The sequence below is a fragment of the Natrix helvetica genome (assembly GCF_964273705.1).
Source record: "Natrix helvetica genome assembly, chromosome: 15".
In the NCBI taxonomy this organism is placed as follows: domain Eukaryota; kingdom Metazoa; phylum Chordata; class Lepidosauria; order Squamata; family Natricidae; genus Natrix; species Natrix helvetica.
This window is the reverse complement of record NC_138565.1, coordinates 3,532,669-3,556,881: the sequence shown is the minus strand read 5'-3', so window position 1 is coordinate 3,556,881 and position 24,213 is coordinate 3,532,669. Positions and strand designations below refer to the sequence as shown.

General features: G+C 46.7%; 1 protein-coding gene across 4 annotated transcripts in view; it reads right to left on the bottom strand.

Moving 5' to 3' along the window:
- Window positions 1-1,030: 1,030 nt before the first annotated feature.
- The window catches only part of RALGDS (ral guanine nucleotide dissociation stimulator), a 66,848-nt gene continuing 43,665 nt past the window's right edge, over window positions 1,031-24,213 (bottom strand). For 3 of the 4 annotated variants that reach the window (XM_081967239.1, XM_081967238.1, XM_081967236.1), the window contains exons 2-18: window positions 21,490-21,600; window positions 20,243-20,436; window positions 18,125-18,199; window positions 17,841-18,034; window positions 16,893-17,008; window positions 15,699-15,914; window positions 14,476-14,579; window positions 11,981-12,065; window positions 9,222-9,299; window positions 8,494-8,580; window positions 7,820-7,852; window positions 6,770-6,891; window positions 6,164-6,259; window positions 5,496-5,751; window positions 4,281-4,526; window positions 2,874-2,988; window positions 1,031-2,377 (exon numbers count right to left, since the gene is read on the bottom strand). In XM_081967239.1, coding sequence (XP_081823365.1) covers window positions 2,202-2,377; window positions 2,874-2,988; window positions 4,281-4,526; window positions 5,496-5,751; window positions 6,164-6,259; window positions 6,770-6,891; window positions 7,820-7,852; window positions 8,494-8,580; window positions 9,222-9,299; window positions 11,981-12,065; window positions 14,476-14,579; window positions 15,699-15,914; window positions 16,893-17,008; window positions 17,841-18,034; window positions 18,125-18,199; window positions 20,243-20,436; window positions 21,490-21,600 — 2,304 coding nt within the window. In that variant the 3' untranslated portion in view covers window positions 1,031-2,201. The remainder of the gene's footprint in view (window positions 2,378-2,873; window positions 2,989-4,280; window positions 4,527-5,495; window positions 5,752-6,163; window positions 6,260-6,769; window positions 6,892-7,819; window positions 7,853-8,493; window positions 8,581-9,221; window positions 9,300-11,980; window positions 12,066-14,475; window positions 14,580-15,698; window positions 15,915-16,892; window positions 17,009-17,840; window positions 18,035-18,124; window positions 18,200-20,242; window positions 20,437-21,489; window positions 21,601-24,213) is intronic. The other variant, XM_081967237.1, reaches the window with a different exon arrangement.

The window sequence follows — 24,213 nt, the reverse complement described above, 5'->3', positions numbered from 1 at the left end:
CGTGGATTCCTAGTAGCATCAGGTCCTAGAAAAGTTGGGAAGGAGGAAAAATATGGGGAGGGGAGGAAAGGAGGAATTTCCCCTCTGCCTTCAGGAAGACAATCCTTTCCTTCATAGGCAGAAGGTGGGTGGAGTGGTGGTGGGGAACCCACCGGTGTTAGGGGTTGTATTCTTTCTCGAGGGAGTCTTGGACCGAACTCTTTTAAGTATCTTCCTGTTAAACAGGCTAGACAAAGCGGTGGGGTATCCCTTCTTTTGGGGATCCTGGCAGCGCGAGGAAGACGCCGTCCAGCCAGATGCTTGGCACGTGGCTTGGAAATGCGAGATTTTGGTGGCCGGCCCCTTGGCATGGGCATCGCCTCCAGATTTGAATTGGGCCAGAGGCTTGCCAAGAAGCAAGGAACGTCAAGAGATCTCGAAGCAATAAAAGCCTCGCTGGTTTGTTTTCACGGCAAAATTCAGTTTTCCCCGCGTGGCTTCGAGGCGCCAGGAACGAGCGGCGAGCCGTGCATCTTCCTCTCTGTTAAAATAGATTTCCCTCCTCGCTGCCTCCTAGCGCTGAATTCTGGCCTGAGGAAGAAGCCATTTTGCAGGGCAGCGGCTTAGCCCGATGGGTTTTGTGGTTGTTTTTGCAGTTTTTAAAAGGATGAATTAATCACGCCTTGATGCATTTGAGTTGTTGTTGTTGTTTTTTTTAAAAAAACAGAGGTATTTTTCTATCTCCTCCCCGCTTGCCTGAATTCCTCCAAGCTCTTTGCAACTCAAACCAAGAATCTCTCGGAGACAACCCCAGGTGTTAAAACCGTGGTGGGTTTTTTTTTTTTTGCACCCTCCTTTTCACACCTAAACATCCCCCACACCTCCCCACAAAAGCCTTTTTAAAAACAGAAAATAAAAAAAGGAACTTCACGGACCTTTTAAGACGAGGGAGGGGTGGGGGGGTTAGTAAAATGTATAAATCCAACCGGGCTATTTACAAACAATAAATATCGAAGGAATTAGTAAATCTCGGGAAAAGTGGAGTTGAGTCTCGTGGAGGCCCCCTTTTTTTTTTTTTGTACAAAAAGAAAAAATATCTCTTGAGCACGTCAGTCCTTCGTAGTCAGGCTGAAATCAACACTTGTCCATTCGGGTCCGGAGCCTAAATTGGGGAGGGGGAGGCTGAGGGGTGGCCTCACACTTTAGACCTCTCGTTTCCCCCCCTCCCACAATTCTTCGTCCAGTCCACAAACTTTATTTACATGCGTCTGTACAAAAGTTAAGTGTTTTTTTGTTTTTGTTTTACTCCTAGTGTGTTTGACGACTGAAAAAAAAATAATAACAGGAAAAAAAAATAACCAGTGCTGTTAGATCTTTGGTGCATGTTCTTCTTAAAAAAAATAAAAAAGCCAGATAATAATAATAATTAAAAAAAAAAACTGGAGAAGTTAATTATCTGGAGGCTTGGTCTGGCATCCCAAAGGCCACCTTCAGCCGATGAAGCCACCTGCCCTTCTCTCGCCTCGAATTCCCGTGGGAAATTCCACTTTCCCGGGCCACGAAAGTGCATCTCGATCCCTCTTACGCGTGGCGAGTCTTCGCAAGATACGAAACGCTCCCCCCCCCCGCCCAACGATTCCACATCCTCGCTCTTGGGGCATGTCCACGGTGGAAGGAGAAGGAAGAAAACCTTTTGAGAAGTTTGCCGCTCGGAAGCCACCCGCCTTGGTCGGTCAACAGAAGATAAGGCAGAAACGGTGGACGGGGAAGTTCAGGCAAGCCACGGGCTGCGAAGTCCTTAGACCTTGAGAGGTGGATTTCTATTTTTTGTCGTTGTTTTTTCTGGTTTTGTAAAAATAGAAAAAGGCTAAAAATCCTTCCCAGGGCCGGAGTGGGAGCAGGTCAAAAAAACCCCAGCAATACGCATCTTTTTAAAGGTAAGAACCAACTTCTGCCAACACATCCCACAAGCTTAGAAGTCTGCAGAAGAAGATGCCACCAACTTCTTGAAGATCTCACCAACGTTCCTACGTTCCGGGGCCAAAATCCGAGGCTACGCCAACGAAAGGCGTCATCGTCTCTCTCTCTCTCGCACACACACACACATACTCCGGCGTGGATTAAGACAGAAGGGCCCAGGGAGGGAGCAGGAATGCAACCTGGAGAGTCAGTGGGAGGGAGGGGGGACACGGAGAACCCCCACACGCCTCCTCCCTCCCCGGTTAGAAGATGCCCTTGGCGATTTTCAAGCCTTTTTGTTTGACCCTGGGGAGGGTGGAGCTGGAGCCATGCTTGATCTTGATAACTTTGCAGAAACCCCGCTTCTTGAGCATGAAGTCGTAATTGGCGGCCGAGTTCATGGCATAGAAGACATTGGCGTTGTCGGGGATTTTGAGCTCTAAGGGAGGAGAGAGAGAGAGAGAGAGAGAGAGAGAGAGAGAGAGAGAAATGAAATGATCTTTACTCGTGGTCACTCATGCCCGAGTCCCATAATGGCAAGTGCAGGGCACACATTGCCAGAGGTGGCAGTTGGAAGTTTTTGACCCGCAAACGGCCCGAAAAAGGCTGGAAAATGGCCCCCAAAACAGCCAAAAGCCCAGGCCTGCGCATGGATTTCGGATGCTCCGCCATGCACATGGTCACCTCATGGCTGCTGCTGTGTTGCAATATTTTCAGGGAGGGCTTATTTTTGGGGGAGTGGTTATTTTAGCGCATGCGTTCAAAAGCCCGACTGGGCTTATTATCCGAGGGGGTCTTATTTTCGGGGAAAACAATAAATAGCAATTGATTGCTATTGATGGCTTATTGCTAATGATTCCTTCTTAGAATTATTTCGGGGCAGCCATAAATAAAATCGGGGAGTCCCAAAAATGCACGTGGCCAACTTCGGTTACCTCTGTCCTCCGAGATGATCTGGATGAGTTCATAATCTTCTGGCCGGTCGCCGTCCAGATTGTGTTTGGCCATCGCTTTCCGAATCACCACCGGGGTTTTATCCTGGCTTGTCACCTGGAAGGGTGGTATTTAAAAGAGACACACACCTTTAGGCACACAGTGAAGTGAAGCCAAGCTCCCGTCATTTCATGGCCAAGGCGGTTGCCAAGTTCTCTAGCGGTTGCCTTGATGATGTTACCTAGTTGGGTCATGAAATGTCTGCAAGGAAACCACCGAGCTCAGAGAGCACCAGTTCTCCACCTCCTCTTCCTCCTCCCAAACCCCACTCCCTTCTAGCACTGATGATGTTCCCTAGTTGGGTCATGAAACGTCTGCAAAGAAATCACCACCAAGCTCAGAGAACACCAAGGACCGCACAGTTCCAGTCCACCTTCCCCTCCTCCTCCTCCCACTCCCTTCTAACACTGATGATGTTACCCAGTTGGATAATGAAATGTCTGCAAGAAAACAACCAAGCTCAGAGAGCACCAAGGAGCCCATAGTCGTCATCGTCATCGTCCTCCTCCTCCTCCTCCATCATGTCTTCCCCTCCTCCTCTCTCTAAATCCCACTCTCTTCTAGCTCTGATGATGTTACCTAGTTGGGTCATGAAACGTCTGCAAGAAAACCACCAAGCTCAGAGAGCACCAAGGACCCCACAGTCCTCCTCCTCCTCTCTACAGACCCCACTTCCTTCTAGCACTGATGTCAGGCCTGGAAGCCATCTTTTACATTGGGCCTTCAAACCTGCCACATTTTCTATTGTGGGAAAATGGGAAGGGGGGGGGGACTTACATGGAGTACGGGAGATAGTCAAATTAGCATCCCTTTCTCAGAGAGCCAAGGACACGCTGACCTGCAGCTGCAATGATGTGACTGGGGAGGCATCTCCACAGTTGGGACGGTGCCTGATTGGGCCATGGGATGGACATGTGGGTGCTGGGCAGGGACTTGCACTTTCACTTCGGGCGGGAAAAACCTGGAAGCTTTTCCCAGATGTGCCAATAGGACACCTCTAATAAAATGGAACTTGGAGGAAACTCAAGCCTCGGAGTCTTCTTTCGTTGTGGGTGTTACTTGGGGCCCTGACATTTAACCCAACATTGATGGTGTTCCCTAGTTGGGTCATGAAATGTCTGCAAGAAAAGTACCCAGCTCAGAGAGCACCAAGGTCCTCACAGTCATCATACAAACATTTCCTCGAGAACAGTGTCTTTGCGGGTGTGCAAGGAGACACCGCGTAAAGACATTATTTTCACTAGCTGTGCTTCTACCCCGATGCTCATCGGCTCCAGTCTCATCCACGGATAAGACATTTCAATTCGGACTAGATTATTATCGCCTCCAGCAAAGGCGGGGGTACCTACCAAAATACTTTTGTACATGTTCCCGTTATCCACCGCCAAGCTGACTCGGATGATACAACAATCGTCAATTTGCTGGTTGTAAAGAGGCAACGAGAGGGAGGAATAGCTGGAAATGCCCGAGACGGAGCGCTTGTGCGTACGGGAGACTGTCACCGGCGTGGAGGAGACGGACGACGACGAAGCGCTGCTAGAACTCGAGCCGACACCCGACGTATCCAAAGAGGACAATGAGGTAGATTCCCAAAACTTTACCGAGCAGAGAAAGGAAAGACAAGGTTGATTATCGAATCCATGAGGTCTACCTATCCTTCCTTTGTCCTTGCTGGCAGGTGTCTCCGGGATGCCTACAACAAGACCCACCGTGGTCCAGAAGGATGAGGGAGAGGTTGAGAAGATAAGTGTTCTGACCCAGCTCCCCAAACCTGACCAACTCAAAGGTTCCTTTATTAGGAACGCCGTCAAAAAGTTGGCTCTCTCACCGCAGGCTAACAAGTCCATCCGTCAGGAAGATGAATAGTTGTCTGTCACATCTATTCATTTCTGTTCCCTGCCTTTTATCCCCAGAGCTAGGGGAGGCTTTGATAGCAGCAGTGGCTTTTCCATCCCAAGGACCGGCCCATAGATTTCCATTGTTCTCCTCTCCTCTGCCACATCTATTCATCTCTGCCCCCTGCCTTTTATCCCCAGAGCTAGGGTGGGACTTTGCTAGCAGCAGCAGCTCTTCCATCCCAAGGACCGGCCCATAGATTTCCACTGCTCTCCTCTCCTCTGCCTGTTGCACATCCGCGCATCAGGCACTGGACCCAGCTGTTCCTCCTCTTCCTCATCAGCCACCCCCAGACCTGGGGGCTGTTGACTCTCCATCTGAGGGCTGATGGATGGCCCAGGCTCTGCTTCTGTCTCTCTCTCTGACAGCTCTCTTTCCCCTCTCAGGTTGCCTTGATGCTAACCCTGACTCCCACGTCTTCTCCTCCTCCTCTGATTCGGCTGCTGGAGAGGCTGGCGACCGACAGGCCGCAAGTGATAGTTTTGGAGGTGGACTCTCCAAACCATCTCTAAACATCTTCTATTATCTTCTTCTACCCCATGCATTTCTTGCCCATCGTATCTCTCCAAAGCACCAAGAAGAACAGCTCAACATCTCAGTTCCCTGCTTGCCCCTGAACCATCCCCACATCAAAGCCCTCCTACCCCCCCTACTGAAATGTGGCGCACCTGCCGCCTGACCCCCTGGGCACGAGTGGATCCCAGCGAGCCGTGGTCCTGTACCTTCTTCTCTTGAACCTCGGGCGAATCAGGAATGTAGCTGATGTTGATCTCTTCCACGTCAGAGCTGCTGGAACCCGCCGAGGTGATGCTGACCGAATCTGCCCCATCGCTGCTGCAGAGATACGGCCCGCACTTCAGCTGGTCGAAGGACTTGGAGTGAGAGCTGCCGCTGGCACAGGAATCGGTACTGGGGGCCTGTCGGCTGTGGGGAGAAGAGAGTCAGGAAACGGCCTGGGGGGATTGGATGGGAAGCGTGGCCCTGTAATGGATTGGGTGATGATCTGGGGGAAGGAAGGAAGGAAGGAAGGAAGGAAGGAAGGAAGGAAGGAAGGAAGGAAGGAAGGAAGGAAGGAAGGTGTCAGGTTTCTGAAAGATAACATAAGTGATTCATGAGTCTCGAGCCAAGTTTCAAAAGAAAACTAGTCATTTATTAGGAGCACCACATTGGCAATACCATATTGCAGTCAGATCTGAGCCTGACTTGAATTATAGTTGAATGTTATCCCTGGGAAGGAAGGAAGGAAGGAAGGAAGGCAGGCAGGCAGGCAGGCAGGCAGGCAGGCAGGCAGGCAGGAAGGAAGGAAGACCCTATGGCCCCCATACTTCCTACTTACTCGCTCCACCGCTTAATGATGCCCGTGTTCTTCTTGGCTTTCAGCGTGTTGCTGGCCGATTCCGACAAGGGTTCAATTTCACACGAAAGGCCATAGCTGAAAGCAAAGGGAAGAGAGGGCTGTAAGCATGGAGACCCACTTGTAGGAGATTTGGTCTAGTGGCATCAGGCTAGAAAGCAGGAGACTGTGAGTTCTAGTCCTGCCTCAGTCATGAAAGCCAACTGGGTGACTTTGGGCCAATCACCAAGAGACTGTGAGTCCTAGCTCTGCCTTAGTCATGAAAACCAACTGGGTGACTTAGGGCCAATCATTATGAGACTGTGAGTTCTAGTTCCACCTTAGTCACGAAAGCAAACTGGGTGACTTTGGGCCGATCACCAGGAGACTGTGAGTTCTAGCTCTACCTTAGTCATGAAAGGCAACTGAGTGACTTTGGGCCAATCACAGGATACTGGGAGTTCTAGCATTAAAACCAACTGGGTGATTTTGGGCCAGTCTGCCTCCCTCAACTTTCCTCCCCATGAACAAAAAATGGGGCGGGGGGAGGAATAAATAAATCCACAAAAAACTTCATTTTCCGCCCCGACAAAGACAGCGCCCTCTTACCTCTCGGCTTCACTCAGCCGTTCCACCCCGTGAAACCATGTCCCAAAGCGTTCGTCCTTCTTGAAACTGTAATTATTGCAAGCCGACTGAAGCAACTTGATCTGGGCGATGACTTCGAACTCCTGCAGGAAAAAAACCCAAATGTTCACTCACACGTGTTCGTGTTTAAAGAAGAAAAAAAAGTGGGTTAAACCATCCAGGAAAGGATGATTCACTTTGAGAGGGCAAAAGGATATGGTTTCTATATAAAGAAAAAATAAATTAAACTAAGCGGGAGAATATGGAGAATAAAAATAAGAGGGCTGAAATGTAAAATGGAAATACGATGTAAAATGTAATATGCATAATAGGAGATGGAAAGGGGGAAGGGGGAAACCAGGACAACCCGTTGTTCATAAAAGAAGTTAAAATATGTAACAAAAAAAATTATAAAAAACTTTGTTTGTAAAAGAGGAAAAAGAGGGGAAATTCCACCCCCAGAAACATGACAGTAAAAGCAGTAGCAGCAATAAAGGAAGTGTGGATTTAATAAAACTTTATCAAAACATTTCTTGTGCAAATGCCAGCCAGTGTCTCTGTGGGAAGCGGTCACTCCAAATTTCTAAGTTTGAACCACTTCCTTCCTCTTTCTTGCTCGTCCTTGGCTTACGACGATTCATTTAGTGGCCGCTGAAAGGGACTGATGACCGTATTTGACACTTATGACCATTGAGGCATTATCCAAGGGTCACCTGATCAAAATTTGGACACTTGGCAACTGTCTCAAATTTATCACGGTTGAAACATCCCGGGGTTGTGCGATTTCCCCCTTTTACGACCTTCTGGCAAGCAAAATCGATGGGGCAGACAGGTTCACTTAACAACCATGTTACTAACAGGGATTGGCTTAGCAACCGGGGCAAGAGAAATCGTAAAATGTGACAAACATCGCTCAAGGGTCTCGCTTAGCCGCAGAAATTTTGAGCTCAGATTGTGGTCGTAAGCCAAGGATGAACTGTCGTAGCCCTTAAGCCCGGTGCATGGTAACAGCCGCAATCACAGATATCTCACCTTCCGCCTTTTCTCAAAGTTGATCAGGCCTCCCTTAAAAAAAAAAAAAAGAAAAAAAAAGCAGATCATTAACATCCCAAGTCAGCATGATTCATAATTTCTAAACATCATTTTTATACACCTGATTTTTTTCTATGGTGATCATTTTTTGTATATCTTGTTTCACTTTTCTTCTTTATCACCACTATTTTAATAGCAAATCCTTCTTAAAAGTTATTGCATTACATTCTCAATTAAATTATCTTTCCTTTGGTATATAATCTTATGGTACTACTCCAAAAAACAGTGGTGTTATTAGCTAGTTTTAGAAAATAGACTTTTCCCTAAAAGGTTTCCACAATTTTGGCCACTACTGTGAGCACCAGGGGGGGGGGAGGTTCCACCAGGGGGCGCTGTGCCCTCTTTTTGCTTCAATCTGGGTGGGGCAAGTCTCTCTAATCGACCAACCAAGCAATCACGTTTTTTGTGCTTGTTTTACAAAAAAAACAACAACACACAATGACTTTCCCCCCACCCACCCGAAGCATCAAATTTAAAAAAGGGAAAAAAGAGAAAGAAACATAAATCTGTCCGAGGATGGAGATAAACGAAGCACCAGAATTAAAATTGTTCCTTACAATATATTTTTTTTAAAAAAAGGGAAGAAGGAGAATTAGGATAAAAGAAGAACCTACGTCTAAATAATCCTTCATGGCCGTATCCAGCATCACCAGGTCAGTCAAGAAAGTGCCCAGGTAAGGAATAGTGCCCTGCATTACACCCTGGGGGAACGAAAGACTAAAATTAGGAACAGTCAGAGAGGCAGGAGGAAGAGCATAAAAGGAGATAGATAGATAGATAGATAGATAGATAGATAGATAGATAGATAGATAGATAGATAGATAGATAGATAGATAGATAGATAGACAGACTAGATAGATAGATAGATAGATAGATATGGAGATGGATGGATGGATGGATGGATAGATAGATAGGGAGATGGGTGGATGGATAGGATAGATATGGAGCTAGCTAGATAGATAGAAAGAAAGAAAGATAGATAGATAATAGATAGATAGATAGAAAGATAGATAGATAGATAGATAGATAGATAGATAGATAGATAGATAGATAGATAGATAGATAGATAGATATGGAGATGGATGGATGGATGGATAGATGGATAGATAGATAGATAGATAAATATGGAGATGGATGGATGGATAGATGGATAGATGGATAGATGGATAGATGGATAGATAGATAGATAGATAGATAGATAGATAGATAGATAGATAGATAGATAGATAGATAGATAGATAGATATGGAGATGAATGGATGGATGGATGGATGGATGGATGGATGGATGGATGGATGGATAGATAGATAGATAGATAGATAGATAGATAGATAGATCCTCACCATTTCTCGTTGCTGCTGCAGGCGCTTCTGAGCTCTTTTGGGGTTGATCTCCAGCGTGGCAAACTTGGAAGTCCCTTCCTGAAAGTTCAGGAAAGAAGTAGTCAAGGTGAATTGAGTCAGCTCTGAATAAGAAATGGTCTCCTGCAAACTCCATTCCCCTTTCTCCCCTCTTTTATTTCCTCTGGGAGGGGCCGTTCATCATCCACCTGTGGCCTTACTCCCAAGTCGACCCCTGTTCTTTAGCTCTTCCCTTCATCTGGCAACTCTGCGCATGCGCACACTGGGAACAGGCTCCAGCTGTTCTTCTGCCTCACTGATGTCTGACTCCGAAGGCAGCTGATAACTGTCATACGGCTCTGGCCCCTTCTCTGCCTCCGACACAGAGACCTCATCAGAGCCTTCCCCAGACTCCAGGACTGGCCCAGGTTCCTCCCCAACCTCCTCACTGTCCAAATCTGTTGCCAGCTGGTGGGCCACAACAGGAAGGCATCTCCCCTCCTCATATTTTGGGCAGCCCGAGTGGCACACAGCTGCTTTATTTATACAGGTAGTCCTCGACTTACAATCACAACTGAGCTCCAAACTTCCGTTTGCTAAGCGAGACACCCGCTCATTGGATTTTGCCCCATTTTACAACCTCTCCTGACACGGTTCTTAAGCGAATCACGGCCGTTTTTAAGTCAGCAGCACGGTTATGGACCCAGCCCGCCTTCCCCGTACAGCAACCGTCGTAAATGTGAATCAGTGGCCAAGGACCTGAATTCCAATCGCGTGACCTGTCAATGTTTGTAAGTATCAAAAAGGATCATAAGTCCCCTCCCCTTTTCCCCCCCGTTGTTCAGATGGTCACTAAATGAACATTTGTAAGTCGAGGACCGCCTGTAGAGGATAAATTTTCTGCCTCTCCCCAGCCTGCCAGGGAGATATGAGGCAGGCATGGCAGCTAATCCCCTCCCCGTGAGTTTTCTGTGCTTTAGAGAAAGATTACAGGCAGGGAAGCCCTTGGTAGAAAAGTTTTTCTGGACTTTATCTCCTGCCCCACCTACGAGGGGATTCCTTGGCTGCCAACTTTGGGAGTTTCCCCTGAAATGAAGCAGACCACGGAGATATCGGCTGTAAGCAGCAGCTCCTGCCTTCTGCTTTCAAGAGCCAAAAGCACACTTGAGCCACTAGTAAACTTCCACGCCCCACGTTAACAGCTCTCGGTGGCCCATCCCTGGAGGCCTGGGCTCTTAAATAGGAAGGCATCCAGCCATTGTGGCTTTCAGCACTCCTGATGAACCTACGCACGCCAATGTTATTTGTCAAAGTTTCCTGCCAACTCCCAGGCGGGCTCAGGCTGATGAGTCACCAGCAGTGTTTATATTCAGAAGGCATTTGGGCTGCAAGAGAGAAAGCTTTGAGTTCTGGCTGGAAAAACATGGGACATTTCGGCCCATCTCGGAGAATGGCAGGGACTGCATTTACGCATTGCCGTTTTTTCCCAGCGGGGAGAGGGGCCATGAAGAGACGTTGTTTGCTCCGGCTTTCTAAAGGCAGTGCTTCAATGTTGACGGTGATTTAATTTATCGGATTGATAAGGCTGACCCTGACTCTCTAGGAACTTTGCCCAGCAGGGAAGGAGGAAGGCATTGTGGGAAAAGGACAAATGAAGCCCCAGGCATCCAGAGGAGGGAATGGAAGGGAGGGAAATTAATTCAGGGAGGGAGGGAGGGAAATTAATTCAGGGACGAAGGGAGGGAGGGAAGAAGGAAGGAAAATTAATTCAGGAAGGAAGGGAAATTAGTTCAGGGAGGGAGGGAAGAAGGAAGGAAGGAAGGAAGGAAGGAAGGAAGGAAGGAAGGAAGGAAGGAAAGAAGGAAGGAAAATTAATTCAGGGAGGAAGGGAAATTAATTCAGAGAGGGAGGGAAGAAGGAAGGAAGGAAGGAAAATTAATTCAGGGAGGGAGGGAAATTAATTCAGGGAGGAAGGGAAATTAATTCAGAGAGGGAGGGAAGAAGGAAGGAAGGAAGGAAAATTAATTCAGGGAGGGAGGGAAATTAATTCAGGGAGGGAGGGAAGAAGGAAGGAAGGAAAATTAATTCAGGGAGGGAGGAAGGAAGGAAGGAAATTTTCAAGAGTGTGTAAGAAAAAGGGATGGGGGGGGAAGGGAGAAAGGATTCTTTCCTTCCCCCCTTCGCTCCTTTTCTCATTTCTTTATTCCTCCCTCCCTCATTCACTCTCAAAATTCCTTATTTCCTTTGCATTCATACTTGAAATTTCCTTCCCGCCCTTGAGAGAGCAAGAGAAAGAAAGAGAAAGAAAAAGAAAGAGACAGACAGACAGACAGAAAGAGAGAAAGAAAGAAAGAAAGAAAAAGAAAGAAAGAAAGAAAGAAAGAAAGAAAGAAAGAAAGAAAGAAAGAAAGAAAAAAAGAAAGTGGAAGAAGGAAGCCCATTTATTCTAAAAATAATCAAACCATCAGGAATCGTCCCATCTAACTCAGAGCCAGATTTTAAGGGCTCTTTCAAACCCAATCAGGTTGGGTACCAGAAAAGTTTTAAGAGAAGCATTCCCAAGAGGCGGCATTGCCACAAAGGGGGACCAATTTCCCCACTCCCCAAAAGAGAGCCGATGAACAATGACATTGAGAGAAACAGAGGAAGAGCTTCGGCTGTTGATTACGGACCCTTCTTGACCTCCCATCCTCTCGACAAGCCGGCTGCCCTCTTTCCTGCCCTCCGGGCAAAACAGCCACTCCAGCCGAGGGGGCCCTTACCTTAATAAGCAGCTCCCGGCTCAACGAGTGGTTGTTGTCGTCCGAAAAGATTTCGGATAATTCGTGGAACATGCGACAGCTCTCCCTGAAAATGAAGGAACAGCAACAGTAAAAAAAAGAAGGTCAAAAGAAGAGACTAGATCGCCACTTGTCTGAAATGGTACTATAGGGTCTCCTGCCTGAGCAGCGGGTTGGACTCCAAGGAACCTTTTATTCTATTCTATTCCATTCCATTCCATTCTTTCCATTCCTAATTTCTTTTCTATTCTATTCATTCCATTCCTAAATTCTATTCTATTTCATTCCATTCCATTTTTTCCATTCCTAATTTTTATTCTATTCTATTCCATTCTATTATTTCCATTCCTCCAAGCCCCTTCAGGGAGAGGGAGCGGTTTATAAATCTAAATAAAGTTAAAGTTAATTCCTAATTTCTTTTCTATTCTATTCTTTCCATTCCTAAATTCTATTCTATTCTATTCCATTTCATTCTATTTCCATTCCTAATTTCTTTTCTTTTCTATTCTATTCTATTCTTTCCATTCCTAAATTCTATTCTATTCCATTCCATTCTTTCCATTCCTAATTTCTTTTCTTTTCTATTCTTTACATTCCTAAATTCTATTCCATTCCATTCTATTCCATTCCATCCTTTCCATTCCTAATTTCTTTTCTATTCTATTCTATTCTTTCCATTCCTAAATTCTATTCCATTCCATTCTTTCCATTCCTAATTTATTTTCTTTTCTATTCTATTCTTTCCATTCCTAAATTCTATTCTATTCCATTCCATTCTTTCCATTCCTAATTTCTATTCTATTCCATTCCACTCTATTCTATATTCTATTATTACGTTCTAATAATAATATGCCCAAGAACAGTGTTATGACTATTAGAAGGATGTAGTAATATTGATTAATTGAAAAATTAAGGAATACGTGCTGATATCAATATATATATATAGTAACACTAGACTATGTTCATTTGATTAATGTAGTAATTTTTATTTGTATTAATATTGGTTTTGCCCCAAAATGAATGATACTCAGACGCCACACTGTCCATGCAATGATATTGATGACATTGGTGTGTGTTTAAAAATAAAAAAACTTTACCCAAAAATAAAAATTAAGGAATAGTAATGAAACATCAGATTCTTGTAAAAAAAATGCCTGCAACTATGCAAAAATAAATCTCATTTTTCCCTCCTGCAAGTAGAGATACAGTTGCAGTTTAAAATACACAGAACCACAAATTGCAAAACACGAATAGAAAGCAAAATGTTTTGGTGGGCTGAATATTGAAACATTTAATTGCAAAAGGGGAGTAAACTTTTTTTCTTTTAATGCTGATTTCCCTCTGCAAATTAAATGTTTCAATACTCAGCCCACCAAAAACCTTTGGAAACATTGTCTCAGGAAAAAGATTTGATTTGACAAAGGACTTTGCAGAGTTCCCATTCTAGCTTTGTTTTCAAAACATTTCCCTGTAGGTCAAAGTCAGCTAAAGGAGAGATTCAGTCTTTTAAAGATACTTAACACCGATCAGAAGGCAGTCCCCTTCCCTCCCACTAAAATCTCCGTTAAAATTAAAGTTTCCATCCCATTGGACACTCCACTTGGATCCAAACCAGCTTGCGAGAGGATAGAAAGGACATTTGTATACTTTTCAAGACAATTTTTATAAGTTCGTTCTAAACGGAGACGGTTAAGGACGACTCAGTGGGTTTTTCTTGATAACTCAACCCTTTGGAACATGTTTTTTGAACACTGTACTGCAAAAACTAGGGCATACAAAACCTTTGCCAGGCCAATCCTTGAATACAGCTTGTCTGCCTGGAATCCACACTGTATTATAGGATATTAATACAATTGAGCGAGTCCAGAGATATTTCACGAGAAGAGTCCTCCACTCCTCTGCTCACAATGGAATCCCTTACGCCACCAGGCTCGAAATTTTGGCCTTGGGCAATCTGCAACTACGCCGACTAAGTTCTGACCTGAGCGTAGTAGACACAATTGTCTGCTACAACGTCCTACCTGTCAATGACTACTTTAGCTTCAACCGCAACAATGCAGAGTACATAATAGGTACAAACTCAAAGTAAACCGCTCCGACCTCGATTGCAGAAAATACGACTTCAGCCACAGAGTGGTCAACGCCTGGAATGCTCTACCTGACTCCGTTGTTACGTCCTCAAACCCCCCACAGCTTCAACCTCAAAGTGTCCACTGTGGGCCTCACCCCATTCCTAAAGAGGTCCGTAAAAGAGCCGTGCATAAGCGCACCAGCGTGGCTACCGCCCCTGTCCTACCGTCCCTATTTACACGTACCCATTTCCCGTGTTCGTGCCCATGTTTATACTTAACGCCTGTTATCTCGTACATGTTTGACAAACCCAATGAATAAATAAATAAATAAATAAAAGTCTGGCATTAATCCAGTAGGGGATAACAGGCGGTCACCCACAGGTATTTTCCCCTACTCTGACTCACCGGGAGACCTCGTCCCAGGTCTTTTTCAGCCTGTGAACTGCATTGCACTGGAGAGCAGACAGGATGGCTCGGAGGGAGGAGAAGTTCTTCAGGATGCGGCATTCCTGCAGAAGGGGTGGGGGGGAAAAGATGGGTGTCAAATCAGCTGCTCGGATTGCTCCGTTACCCGTACAGGAAAGTCCAAATCTTTTCAAAGTCTACATCGCTAGTAAACCTCTTGTCTATATCGCTAATCTAGCTATATGCTATCTATCCCCTACCTGCGTCTGTTTTCCCTATCTATATTCTTGATCTAGCTAATTTAGCTATCTTTCTTTCCTTCATTCCTCGTCTCTCTATCATCTGTTGATATCTATCTTCTCTATAATCTTGCCCTATATCTCTAATCCATCTTCTCTATCTACAATCTTTCTTTTTCCTTCCCTATTATTCTTCTTCCTTACATCTATAATCTGTCTATATCTGCCTTCTCTATAATCTTTCTCCTTCCTTCCTTCCCTATCTTTTTCTTCCTTCCTGCTATCATGTCTATATCTGCCTTCTCTGTAATCTTTCTCCTCCTTTCCTTTCCTTCCACCCTTCCTTCCTTTTCTTTCTATCATCTTTTTCTTCCTTCCTACTATCATTTGTCTATATATGTCTTCTCTATAATCTTTCTCCTTCCTTCCTTCCTTTTTTCCTTCCCTATCATCTTTTTCTTCCTTCCTGCTATCATCTGTCTATATCTACTTTCTCTATAAACTTGCTCCTTCTTTCCTTTCCTTCCACCCCTCCTTCCTTCTCTTCCCTATCATCCTTTTTCCTTCCTTTTCTTCCCTATCACCTTTTTCTTCCTTCCTGCTATCATCTGTCTATATCTGCCTTCTCTATAATCTTTCTCCTTCCTTCTTTCCTTCCTATCTTCCTTTTCCTTCCCTATCATCTTTTTCTTCCTGCTATCATCTGTCTATATCTGCCTTCTCTATAATCTTTGTCCTTCCTTCTTTTCCGTCCTTCCCTCCCTCCTTCCTTCCTCCGTCCCTCCCTGTCTCTGTCTGCCCCATCCATTCATCCATCCATTTCTTCCATCCACCTTCCTATCACTTCTATCCATCCATCGTCTCTCTCTCTCTCTCTCTATCTGGACTTTCAGTTCTGACCACTGCACATCTCTGGTTTTATTTTACGTTTTGTTTTAATGGAGAGAGAGAGCGAGAGAGAAGACGGTCGGATCCTTTACATACCCGGGCAACTTCGACCCATCGCTCTACCACTTTGGCTCTCTGCTGGGGCTTCAGCATCCTGTCCCCGAGGCAGGTGGCAATGACGCAATTGGTGACACTGTTGAACTGGGAGACGGTGGCTCGGATGCTGGGGGCCAAATGTTCTTTCCCCTTCTTGTCCCGCTGGGACCAGATGCAACCGAGGCAGTGATAAGGCACCACTTTCTTAAAGAGTTCCTGCATCGGGGGAAAAAAGGTTAGGGGATCAGTTCGGAGGAAAGAGACCCGGAAGCGATGGAAAGCGAGGATGAGCCGCGGGGGCTCAGCGGTTAGAGTGCAGTACTGCAGTCTACTTCTGCTGATCACAGGTTGCCAGCCGTTTGGCAGTTTGAATCTCACCAGGCTCAAGGTTGACTCAGCCTCCCATCCTTCGGAGGCCGGTAAAATGAGGACCCAGATAGTTGAGGGCAATAAGCTGACTGTGTAAACCACTTAGAGAGGGCTGGAAAGCACTGTGAAGTGGTATATGTCTAAGTGCTATTGCTATTCCTTCCTTCCCCTTCCCTCCTTCTTTCCTTCCCCTTTCTCCTTCCCTTCTTCTCTTCCCCTTTCTCCCTTCCTTCCTTCCTTCCCTTTTCTCCCTCCCTCCCTTCCTTCCTTCTCTTTTCTCCCTTCCTTCCTTCCTTCTTTGGTGATGCAGTGGTTAGACTGCAGTATTGCAGGCTAGCTCTGCCGACTGCCAGGAGTTCAAACCTGACCGGCTCAAAGTCCACTCAGCCTTCCCTCCTTCCGAGGTGGGTAAAATGAGTACCCAGATTGTTGGGGGCAAGAGGCTGACTCTGTAAACTGCTTAGAGAGGGCTGTAAAAGCACTGTGAAGCGGGATATAAGACTATGTGCTACAGTCCTTCCTTCCTTCCTTCCTTCCTTCCTTCCTTCCTTCCTTCCTTCCTTCCTTCCCCTTTCCCTTTTCTTTTCCTTCCTTCCTTCCCATAGCTCTGCTCATTGCCAGCAGTTCAATCCTGACCGGCTCAAGGTTGAATCAACCTTCCCTCCTTCCAAGGTTGGTAAAATGAGGACCCAGTTTGTTGGGTGGCAAGAGGCTGACTCTGTAAACCGCTTAGGGAGGGTTGTAAAAGGATTGCGAAGCGGTATATAAGTCTAAGGGCTCGGTGCTATTGCTATCCCCAAGGACAGCAGGCCTAGCTGGACTTACAGCATCCATGAGGGTGAACTGCTCAGCTGCCATCTCGGGAGAAAAGGACAGGAACTCCGACTTGCCTTCGCTCAGGCCATTTTCCTCCTCCAACCTCAGAGGGCAGCTGGGATGATCTACAGCAAGGAAAGGGCAACAAGCAACAGCCGTTTGACACCACAGTCTTACCCGGGTTCTAGGTTCAGGCGCAGGAGACGGCAAAGCAGAGAGGTTGGGTTTGTACAAGCCGTAGGAGAACTACCGCATTTTTCAGAGTATAAGACGCACCTTAGTTTTGGGGGAGGAAGATAAGAAGAAAAAAAATTCTGCCTCTGCCTACCAGCATCCATGGTACTCATCTGGCTAGCATCCTGTCAGAGTGTGAGAGAGTCGAGGGCTGTTTGGAAACAAGCAGTATTTGCTGTGTGAGCAACAAGGAAGCCGACAGCAAGGAGCCTGGGCGTGGCTTATTCTGTACTAAAGCTGCAGGTTGAGTTGATCTCTGAAACTAAAACTGAAAGTGAAACCTCTCTGCTGAACTACCATCTTGGAAAACCTCCTTTTGGTATTGTATATTAACTGAATGTCTTATATATAAAGAGAAGCTATTGAATCCTGCTGAATCAGTTACCTGTGTGTGCTTTCTGAATGTGATTGCCGCTGCAAACTCTGACACGTCCTTGCAGCAAATAGCTTCAACACATTATTGCAGCCGGATTCAGCAGGAACAGCTGATTGGCGGATGGATCAGCCTCGGAAACCTCCAATCAGCTGTTCCAGTCTGCAGGGATTGCCACAGACCATCGTCTCCTCTGCCTCGCGTTTGTTTTTGGCTACCTTCAGTGTATAAAACGCACCCAAATTTTCACCTTCTTTTGGGGGGGGGGAGAAAGTGCGTCTTATACTCCGAAAATTATTCCGAAAAATACAGTAACTCAGTTTTTTGGAAAGTTGTTATGCGCCACTCACCTTCCGTTTCGGCCTCGGCCCGCTCGTGTTGCTGGAACTGAGTGAAGAGGATTCGCGCTCGCCTCTCCAAATCCGAGCCGGGGATATTAAGCCGGACGTAAATGATCAGCTGCTTAAGGCAGGTGTAATCCGGTGGCTTACGGAAGTCTTCAGAGTATTGATCGAGCCAGGCTCCCAGGATGGATGAAATGGTGCTGGGGGATTAAGAGGGAGAAGGAGACTAAGGCTTTGGAGATGTTTATTTATGAAACAGAGGATATTTTGTTGCTCAGGGTTCAACTTACTTTTTCAACTCCAACTTCTCATCCACGGCGTGCCTGGGGTGATCTCCATTGGCCTGGTGGTTAAACTTCCCATACCTAAAGAGAAAAAGGCGAAAGGATGTTTATGCAAAACTTATTTATTTATTTTTAACAGCTATTTGTTAGGTACATGAAGCTTCCTGCCTCTCTCTCTCTCCCTCTCTCCATCCATATATATATATAGTGTTATGTCAAGTGTTGACATAACAATCATTTCCTTGGCTCAGCTGATAAGGGAGGAGAGCTTGTGGTTTAGAGGTTAATACAACTGCCTAACATGTAAAAACAGCCCAGGTTCAAATCCCAGTAAGGGTACGGCTAGCTGATGAGAGCTACATAGCTTGAAATAGATCTATACTAGTCTCCCTTCATTTATTTATCAGCACAAATTCAACATCTTTGTGTGTGTGTGTATACAAACACACATACATACACATACACTTACACACACATACATATATAAGGTAAAGGTTCCCCTCGCACATCTGTGCTGGTCGTTCCTGACTCTAGGGGGGCAGTGCTCATCTCTGTTTCAAAGCCGAAGAGCCAGCGCTGTCTGAAAACGTCTCCGTGGTCATGTGGCCGGCATGACTCAACACTGAAGGCGCACGGAACGCTGTTTCTTTCCCGCCAAAGGCGTTTCCTATTTTTCTACTTGCATTTTTGACCTGCTTTCGAACTGCTAGGTTGGCAGAAGCTGGGAGAAGTCACGGGAGCTCCCTCTGTTACACGGCGCTGGGGATTCGAACTGTCGAACCTTTCTGATCGACAAGCTCAGCGTCTTAGCCCCTGAGCCACCGCATCCCTCTACACTCTCTCTCTCTCTCTCTCTCTCACACACACACACCTGGGTGATAAACCTGGGTTGAGAGGTGGGGACTGAGCCAGATCGAGAAGGGGTTAAGATCAGACACCACAAGCAAGCAAACATTTGGGGAGGGGGAGGGGGGCTGGAGCTAATGCAGTAACCTGTCAGACAAGTTTGAGGATAAACAGTTTTAGAGGAAGGGAATCAGCTCCCTTGCAAAAGGAGGAAACGGTTCATTCTACTGAACAAATCCAACGTATTTCCGAAGTGTACGTATGTTTCATGAAAGGATGAATGGGCAGATTGGTAAAGGTGGTGGGAGAGGAGGAGAAGAAGGGAAGGAAGGAGAGAGGGTGGGGAAGGAAGGCAAGAGAGAGAGAGAGAGAGAAAGAAAGAAAGAATGGAGGGAGGGAAGGAGAGGGGGAGGAAGGAAGGAATGATGGGAAGAAGGAAGGAAGAAAATAAGAAAGGGAAAGCAGAAAGGGAGGGAGGGGTAGGAGGGAAGAAGGAAGAATGGTAAGGAAGGAAGAAAATAAGAAAGAGATAAAGCAGAAAGGGAGGGAGGGAGGGGGAGGAGGGAAGAAGGAAGAATGGTAAGGAAGGAAGAAAATAAGAAAGAGGGAAAGCAGAAAGGGAGGGAGAGAGGAAGAAGGAAGGAAGGTTGGTAAGAAGGAAGAGAAAGAATAAGAAAGAGGGAAAGTAGAAAGGAAGGGAGGGAAGGAGGAGGGAGGGAGGAAGGAAGCAAGGAAGGATGGTAAGAAGGAAGAAAAGAAGAAAGAGGGACTGAAGGAAGGAAGAGAGAGAGAGAGAAAGAAAGAAAGAAAGAAAGAAAGAAAGAAAGAAAGAAAGAAAGAAAAAGAAAGGATGGAAGGAAAGCTTCAAGGGTTCCTTCCTTCCTTCCCTTTCTCTTTCTCATTCACCTTTGGAATCCATCCATCCATCCATCCATCCTCTCTCTTGGCAGTCATTTTCCTTCCTTCCAAGAAGGAAGGAAGATGAGAGAAGGAAGGAAACAGATGAGAAAAGGAAGCAAAGAAGGCCTGAGGATGATGGATGGAACGACAGCCGTGCATTCTTTCTACCCGTTCCCCAAACTCAAATCCTTCCAGGAGTCCAGCCCACCCCATCAGCGGCTGAAGGCAAACGGCCTCTCCGGGTCGAGAAAGCCCCAGAGAACGCCAACCCTTTTGGGCAGGCCACATGGCAGGGAGAGGGGGGGGGACACCCATTTCGCTGTTGCTCAGGTCTTGCAAGCAGAGCCTGCCTGCCCCTCAGCAGGGAGAAAGGATTACCGGTTGAGTAGAAGATCCAGGACCTGCTTGGTGGTGGCGAAAGCCCGGTAGGTGCAGAGGAAGATGGTCACGTAGGTGGAATCGTTGCCTTTGAAGGCCGAGACCAGGTATTCCACCAGCTTCTCCAGGGTGCCGGCTTTGATCGTTCGCACTTTGCACGTCTCGTAGAGGTTTAAGGCCGACTCGTTCTCAAACTGCAAAGGAACAAATCATGAGGAGGGTCTTGTGGCCAGCCAGCGGAGTTGGCAGCCGATTCGGACAGTGATGCGGGTTGGGGAGGAAGATGGGCCAGTCCTGGAGTCTGGGGAAGGCTCGGACGAGGGTTCTGTGTCGGAGGCAGAGAGGGGGCCAGGGCCGTATGCCGGTTATCAGCTGCCTTTGGAGTCAGGCATCAGTGAGGCAGAGGAACAGGGGGAGCCTGTTCCCAGTGTGCGCATGCGCAGAGCTGGTAGAAGGTTTAGTTAAGACAGAAGGGACAACTTGGGAATAAGGCTTGGAGATGATTGCCTCCTTCCCCATAAGACATAAAGGAGGATGTGTATAATACAATATAATACAATAGCAGAATTGGAAGGGACCTTGGAGGTCTTCTAGTCCAACCCCCTGCCTAGTCAGGAAACACTATAACATTTCAGACAAATGGTTATCCAACATCTCCTTAAAAATGTCCAGTGTTGGAGCATTCACAACTTCTGGAGGCAACTTCTGTTCCACTGATTAATTGTTCTCCCTGTCAGGAAATTTCTCCTCAGTTCTAAGTTGCTTCTCTCCTTGATTAGTTTCCACCCATTGCTTCTTGTTCTACCCTCAGGTGCCTTGGAGAATAGCTTGACTCCCTCTTCTTTGTGGCAACCCCTGAGATACTGGAAGACTGCTATCATGTCTCCCCTAGTCCTTCTTTCTCTTAAGCTAGACATACCTAGTTCCTGCAACCGTTCTTCATATATTTTAGTCTCCAGTCCCCTAATCCTCTTAGTTGCTCTTCTCTGCACTCTTTCTAAAGTCTCCACATCTTCTCTACATCATGGCGACCAAAACTGGATGCAGTATTCCAAGTGTGGCCTTACCAAGGCATTATAAAGTGGTATAAGATGCCCCCAAAGACAGTACATGGACTAATCAAACACCAGGATATAATTTTACTTTGTGTCCCAGGGGGGAAAGCTCCACCCACTCGTGCTCCTTACCACAGCCCTGCAAGGTACGCTGGAGTTCTCAAACCCCCCGAGGATAAATAAGGGACTTACCCCCAGCCATCGTTGGCCTTTGTTGGCTGCGTGATGGAGCTGAACTTTCCGGAGAGAAATACTGTAAATCACGCTATCTTCAAACTCTTCTCCGATCTCTTGTGTTGAGCTCTGAGAGGAGGGGGGGGGGGGAATAATCAAAACGACAGATTAGTCCTCGGCCTACGACCACCATGGAGGCCAACATTTCTGTGGCTGAAGCGAGACACGGGGTGAAGAGGAGCTTGGCTCCCCGTTTTAACCACCTTTCTGGCCACGGTTTTCCAGAGAATAGGTGCAGTTGACGATAAGCCAGTCACCTGGTTGTTAAGTGTCTTTCCCCGTACACTTGGCCTTCGGAAGGTCGGAAAAGGGGATCATGTAAGCCTGGGTCACGGCAACCGTCATAAACATGAATCAGTTGCCAAGCGTCCCGATTTGGATCATGCTGCAAATTTGAAAACTTCCTTCCTTCCTTTCCTTTTTCCCTTTCTCCTCTTCCTTCCCTTCTCGTTCCCTTTCATCTGTCCTTTCCTTCCCTTCTTCATTCACTTCCTTTCCTTTCCTTCTTCATTCATTTACTTCCTTCCCTTCCCCTTTTACCTGTCCTTTCCTTCCCTTCCCCGTCCTTTCCTTCTTCATTCCTTCTTCATTAATTTATTTCCTTTCCTTCTTCATTCATTAACTTCCTTCCCTTCCCCTTTCATCTGTCATTTCCTCCCCTTCCTTTCATCTGTCCTTCCCTTCCCTCCCTTCATTCATTTACTTCCTTTCCTTCTTCATTCATTTCCTTCCTTTCCTTCTTCATTCACTTCCTTTCCTTCTTCATTCATTTACTTCCTTTCCTTCCCTCCCCCTTTCATCTGTCCTTCCCTTCTTCATTCACTTATTCCCTTCCCTTCATTTCCTCCCTTCCCTTCTCTTCCCCTTTCAGCTGTCCTTTCTTTTCCTTCCCTTTTTCTTTCAGTATGGAATTTGGAGCAGGGAAAACACCCTATTTTGCTTCACCATTGAATACATTTCCACGTCCCTCAGCTCCATCCGCCGGGGCTTTTCAGAGCCCACAAGAAAACCACCCGCATTCTTTGCATGGCAATCCAAAGCCAAGATCTCAGATTTCTCTCCCTCCCACTGTCCCCGTTGCTTCTACAGAACTCTGGAAATCCCTGCCTGAAAGTACCGTTTCAGCCGAACTAAAGGACTGGGTTGACATACTAATTCCAGGCTGAAAGCGGCTGAAATTCCTTCCTGGTGATTAAAAGCCGGGTGCTTGTGGCTTAGAGGTTAATATAACTGCCTAGTATGTAAAAAAAAAAGGCCAGGTTCGAATCCCAGCAAGGGTATGGCTAGCTGATGAGAGCTAAATAGCTCGAAATAGATCTATACTAGTCTTCCTTCATTTGTTTATCACCAAAAAATGCAACGCACAAATGGTTTTCTGCCTGGAAGGCTCCTAGGGTGGAGCTGAAAGGCAAAAGGGAAGAAGTGCTGATTCCTGGAAAAAGACCTGGGGACGTTTGCACCCAATGGAGGAGAAGGGGGAAAGGATGGCGATTCACGTCTCCGCGATTTGACGAGCCTTATCGAGAAAGGGATGAAACCGAGAATGGCAACCTGACGTAGCAGATTGAGTCAGGGGCTCACGAGGCTGCGGCGAGGAATGCCCCAGCTTGCTGAGTGCGCGCCCTCAATTTCCTTCCCCTTTTTCTAATTCAGAAAGCTGATTCAGTTTCACGGCGAAAGGGTATCTGGGGAGACAGTTCTCGGAGCGAGCAGCTCGGGGTGAACATGGGAGTTTGGAGAAGCTGCCACAGATTCAGGGCATGTGATGGGGACCTCGTGTTTTCGAGGGACGGACGCTGGGTCACGCTGGCGCTTGCTCAGCGGCTCCTTTTCCCCTTTCTGATGAGTTGATAGAAATTCACTGTGTTTCCCCGAAATGGGAGGACAGAAACTGTTGCTGGCAACTGGGATGGAGTAGGAGGGGGGGGGGGATACCAGAGATGCACCACTGCAATGGGATCTTTGCCAAGATAGAATCTGGTGGAATCTCAGCAGTCTTAACTGAATCTGGGCTTTGAAATCCATTCCCCCCCCTTTTTTTTTTCCCCTAGATTGATTTTCTCTAGATTGAAGAACATATTGTGGCCCGCTGGTGTCCAGCAGAACTGGCAGAAGATTCGGACAATGAGGAGGTTGGGGAGAAAGATGGGCCAGTCCTGGGGTCTGGGGAAGGCTCTGATGAGGGCTCTGTGTCGGAGGCAGAGAGGGGGCCAGGGCCGTCTGACAGTTATCAGCTGCCTTCAGAGTCAGACATCAGTGAGGCAGAAGAACAGCTGGAGCCTGTTCCCAGTGTGCACATGTGCAGAGTGGCCAGACGAAAGGCGCAGCTAAAGAACAGGGGTCGACTTGGGAGTAAGGCCACAGGTGGACGATGAATGGCCCCTCCCAGAAGGAATAAAAGAGGAGCGAAAGGGGAGTGGAGTTTGCAGGAGACCATTAGTTCACTTTATTGGTTCGTGACTCTCAGAGGCTCCTGGCCAAGTTCTGCAGAGATCGGCCTGGCACCTCTCCAAGCTAGATAAGGTCTGTGACCGTAAATCCTCCCTTGAAAGATTTTGCTGGATGCGAATGGGTAGAATTCTCAACAAATTAGTAAAAGGGGCTTTTCTCAGGACAAGGAATTTGCTTCATGCTCTTGGGAAGCCTCGGTCAGAACAAGTCCATCCCATTGTTTCCAGCAAT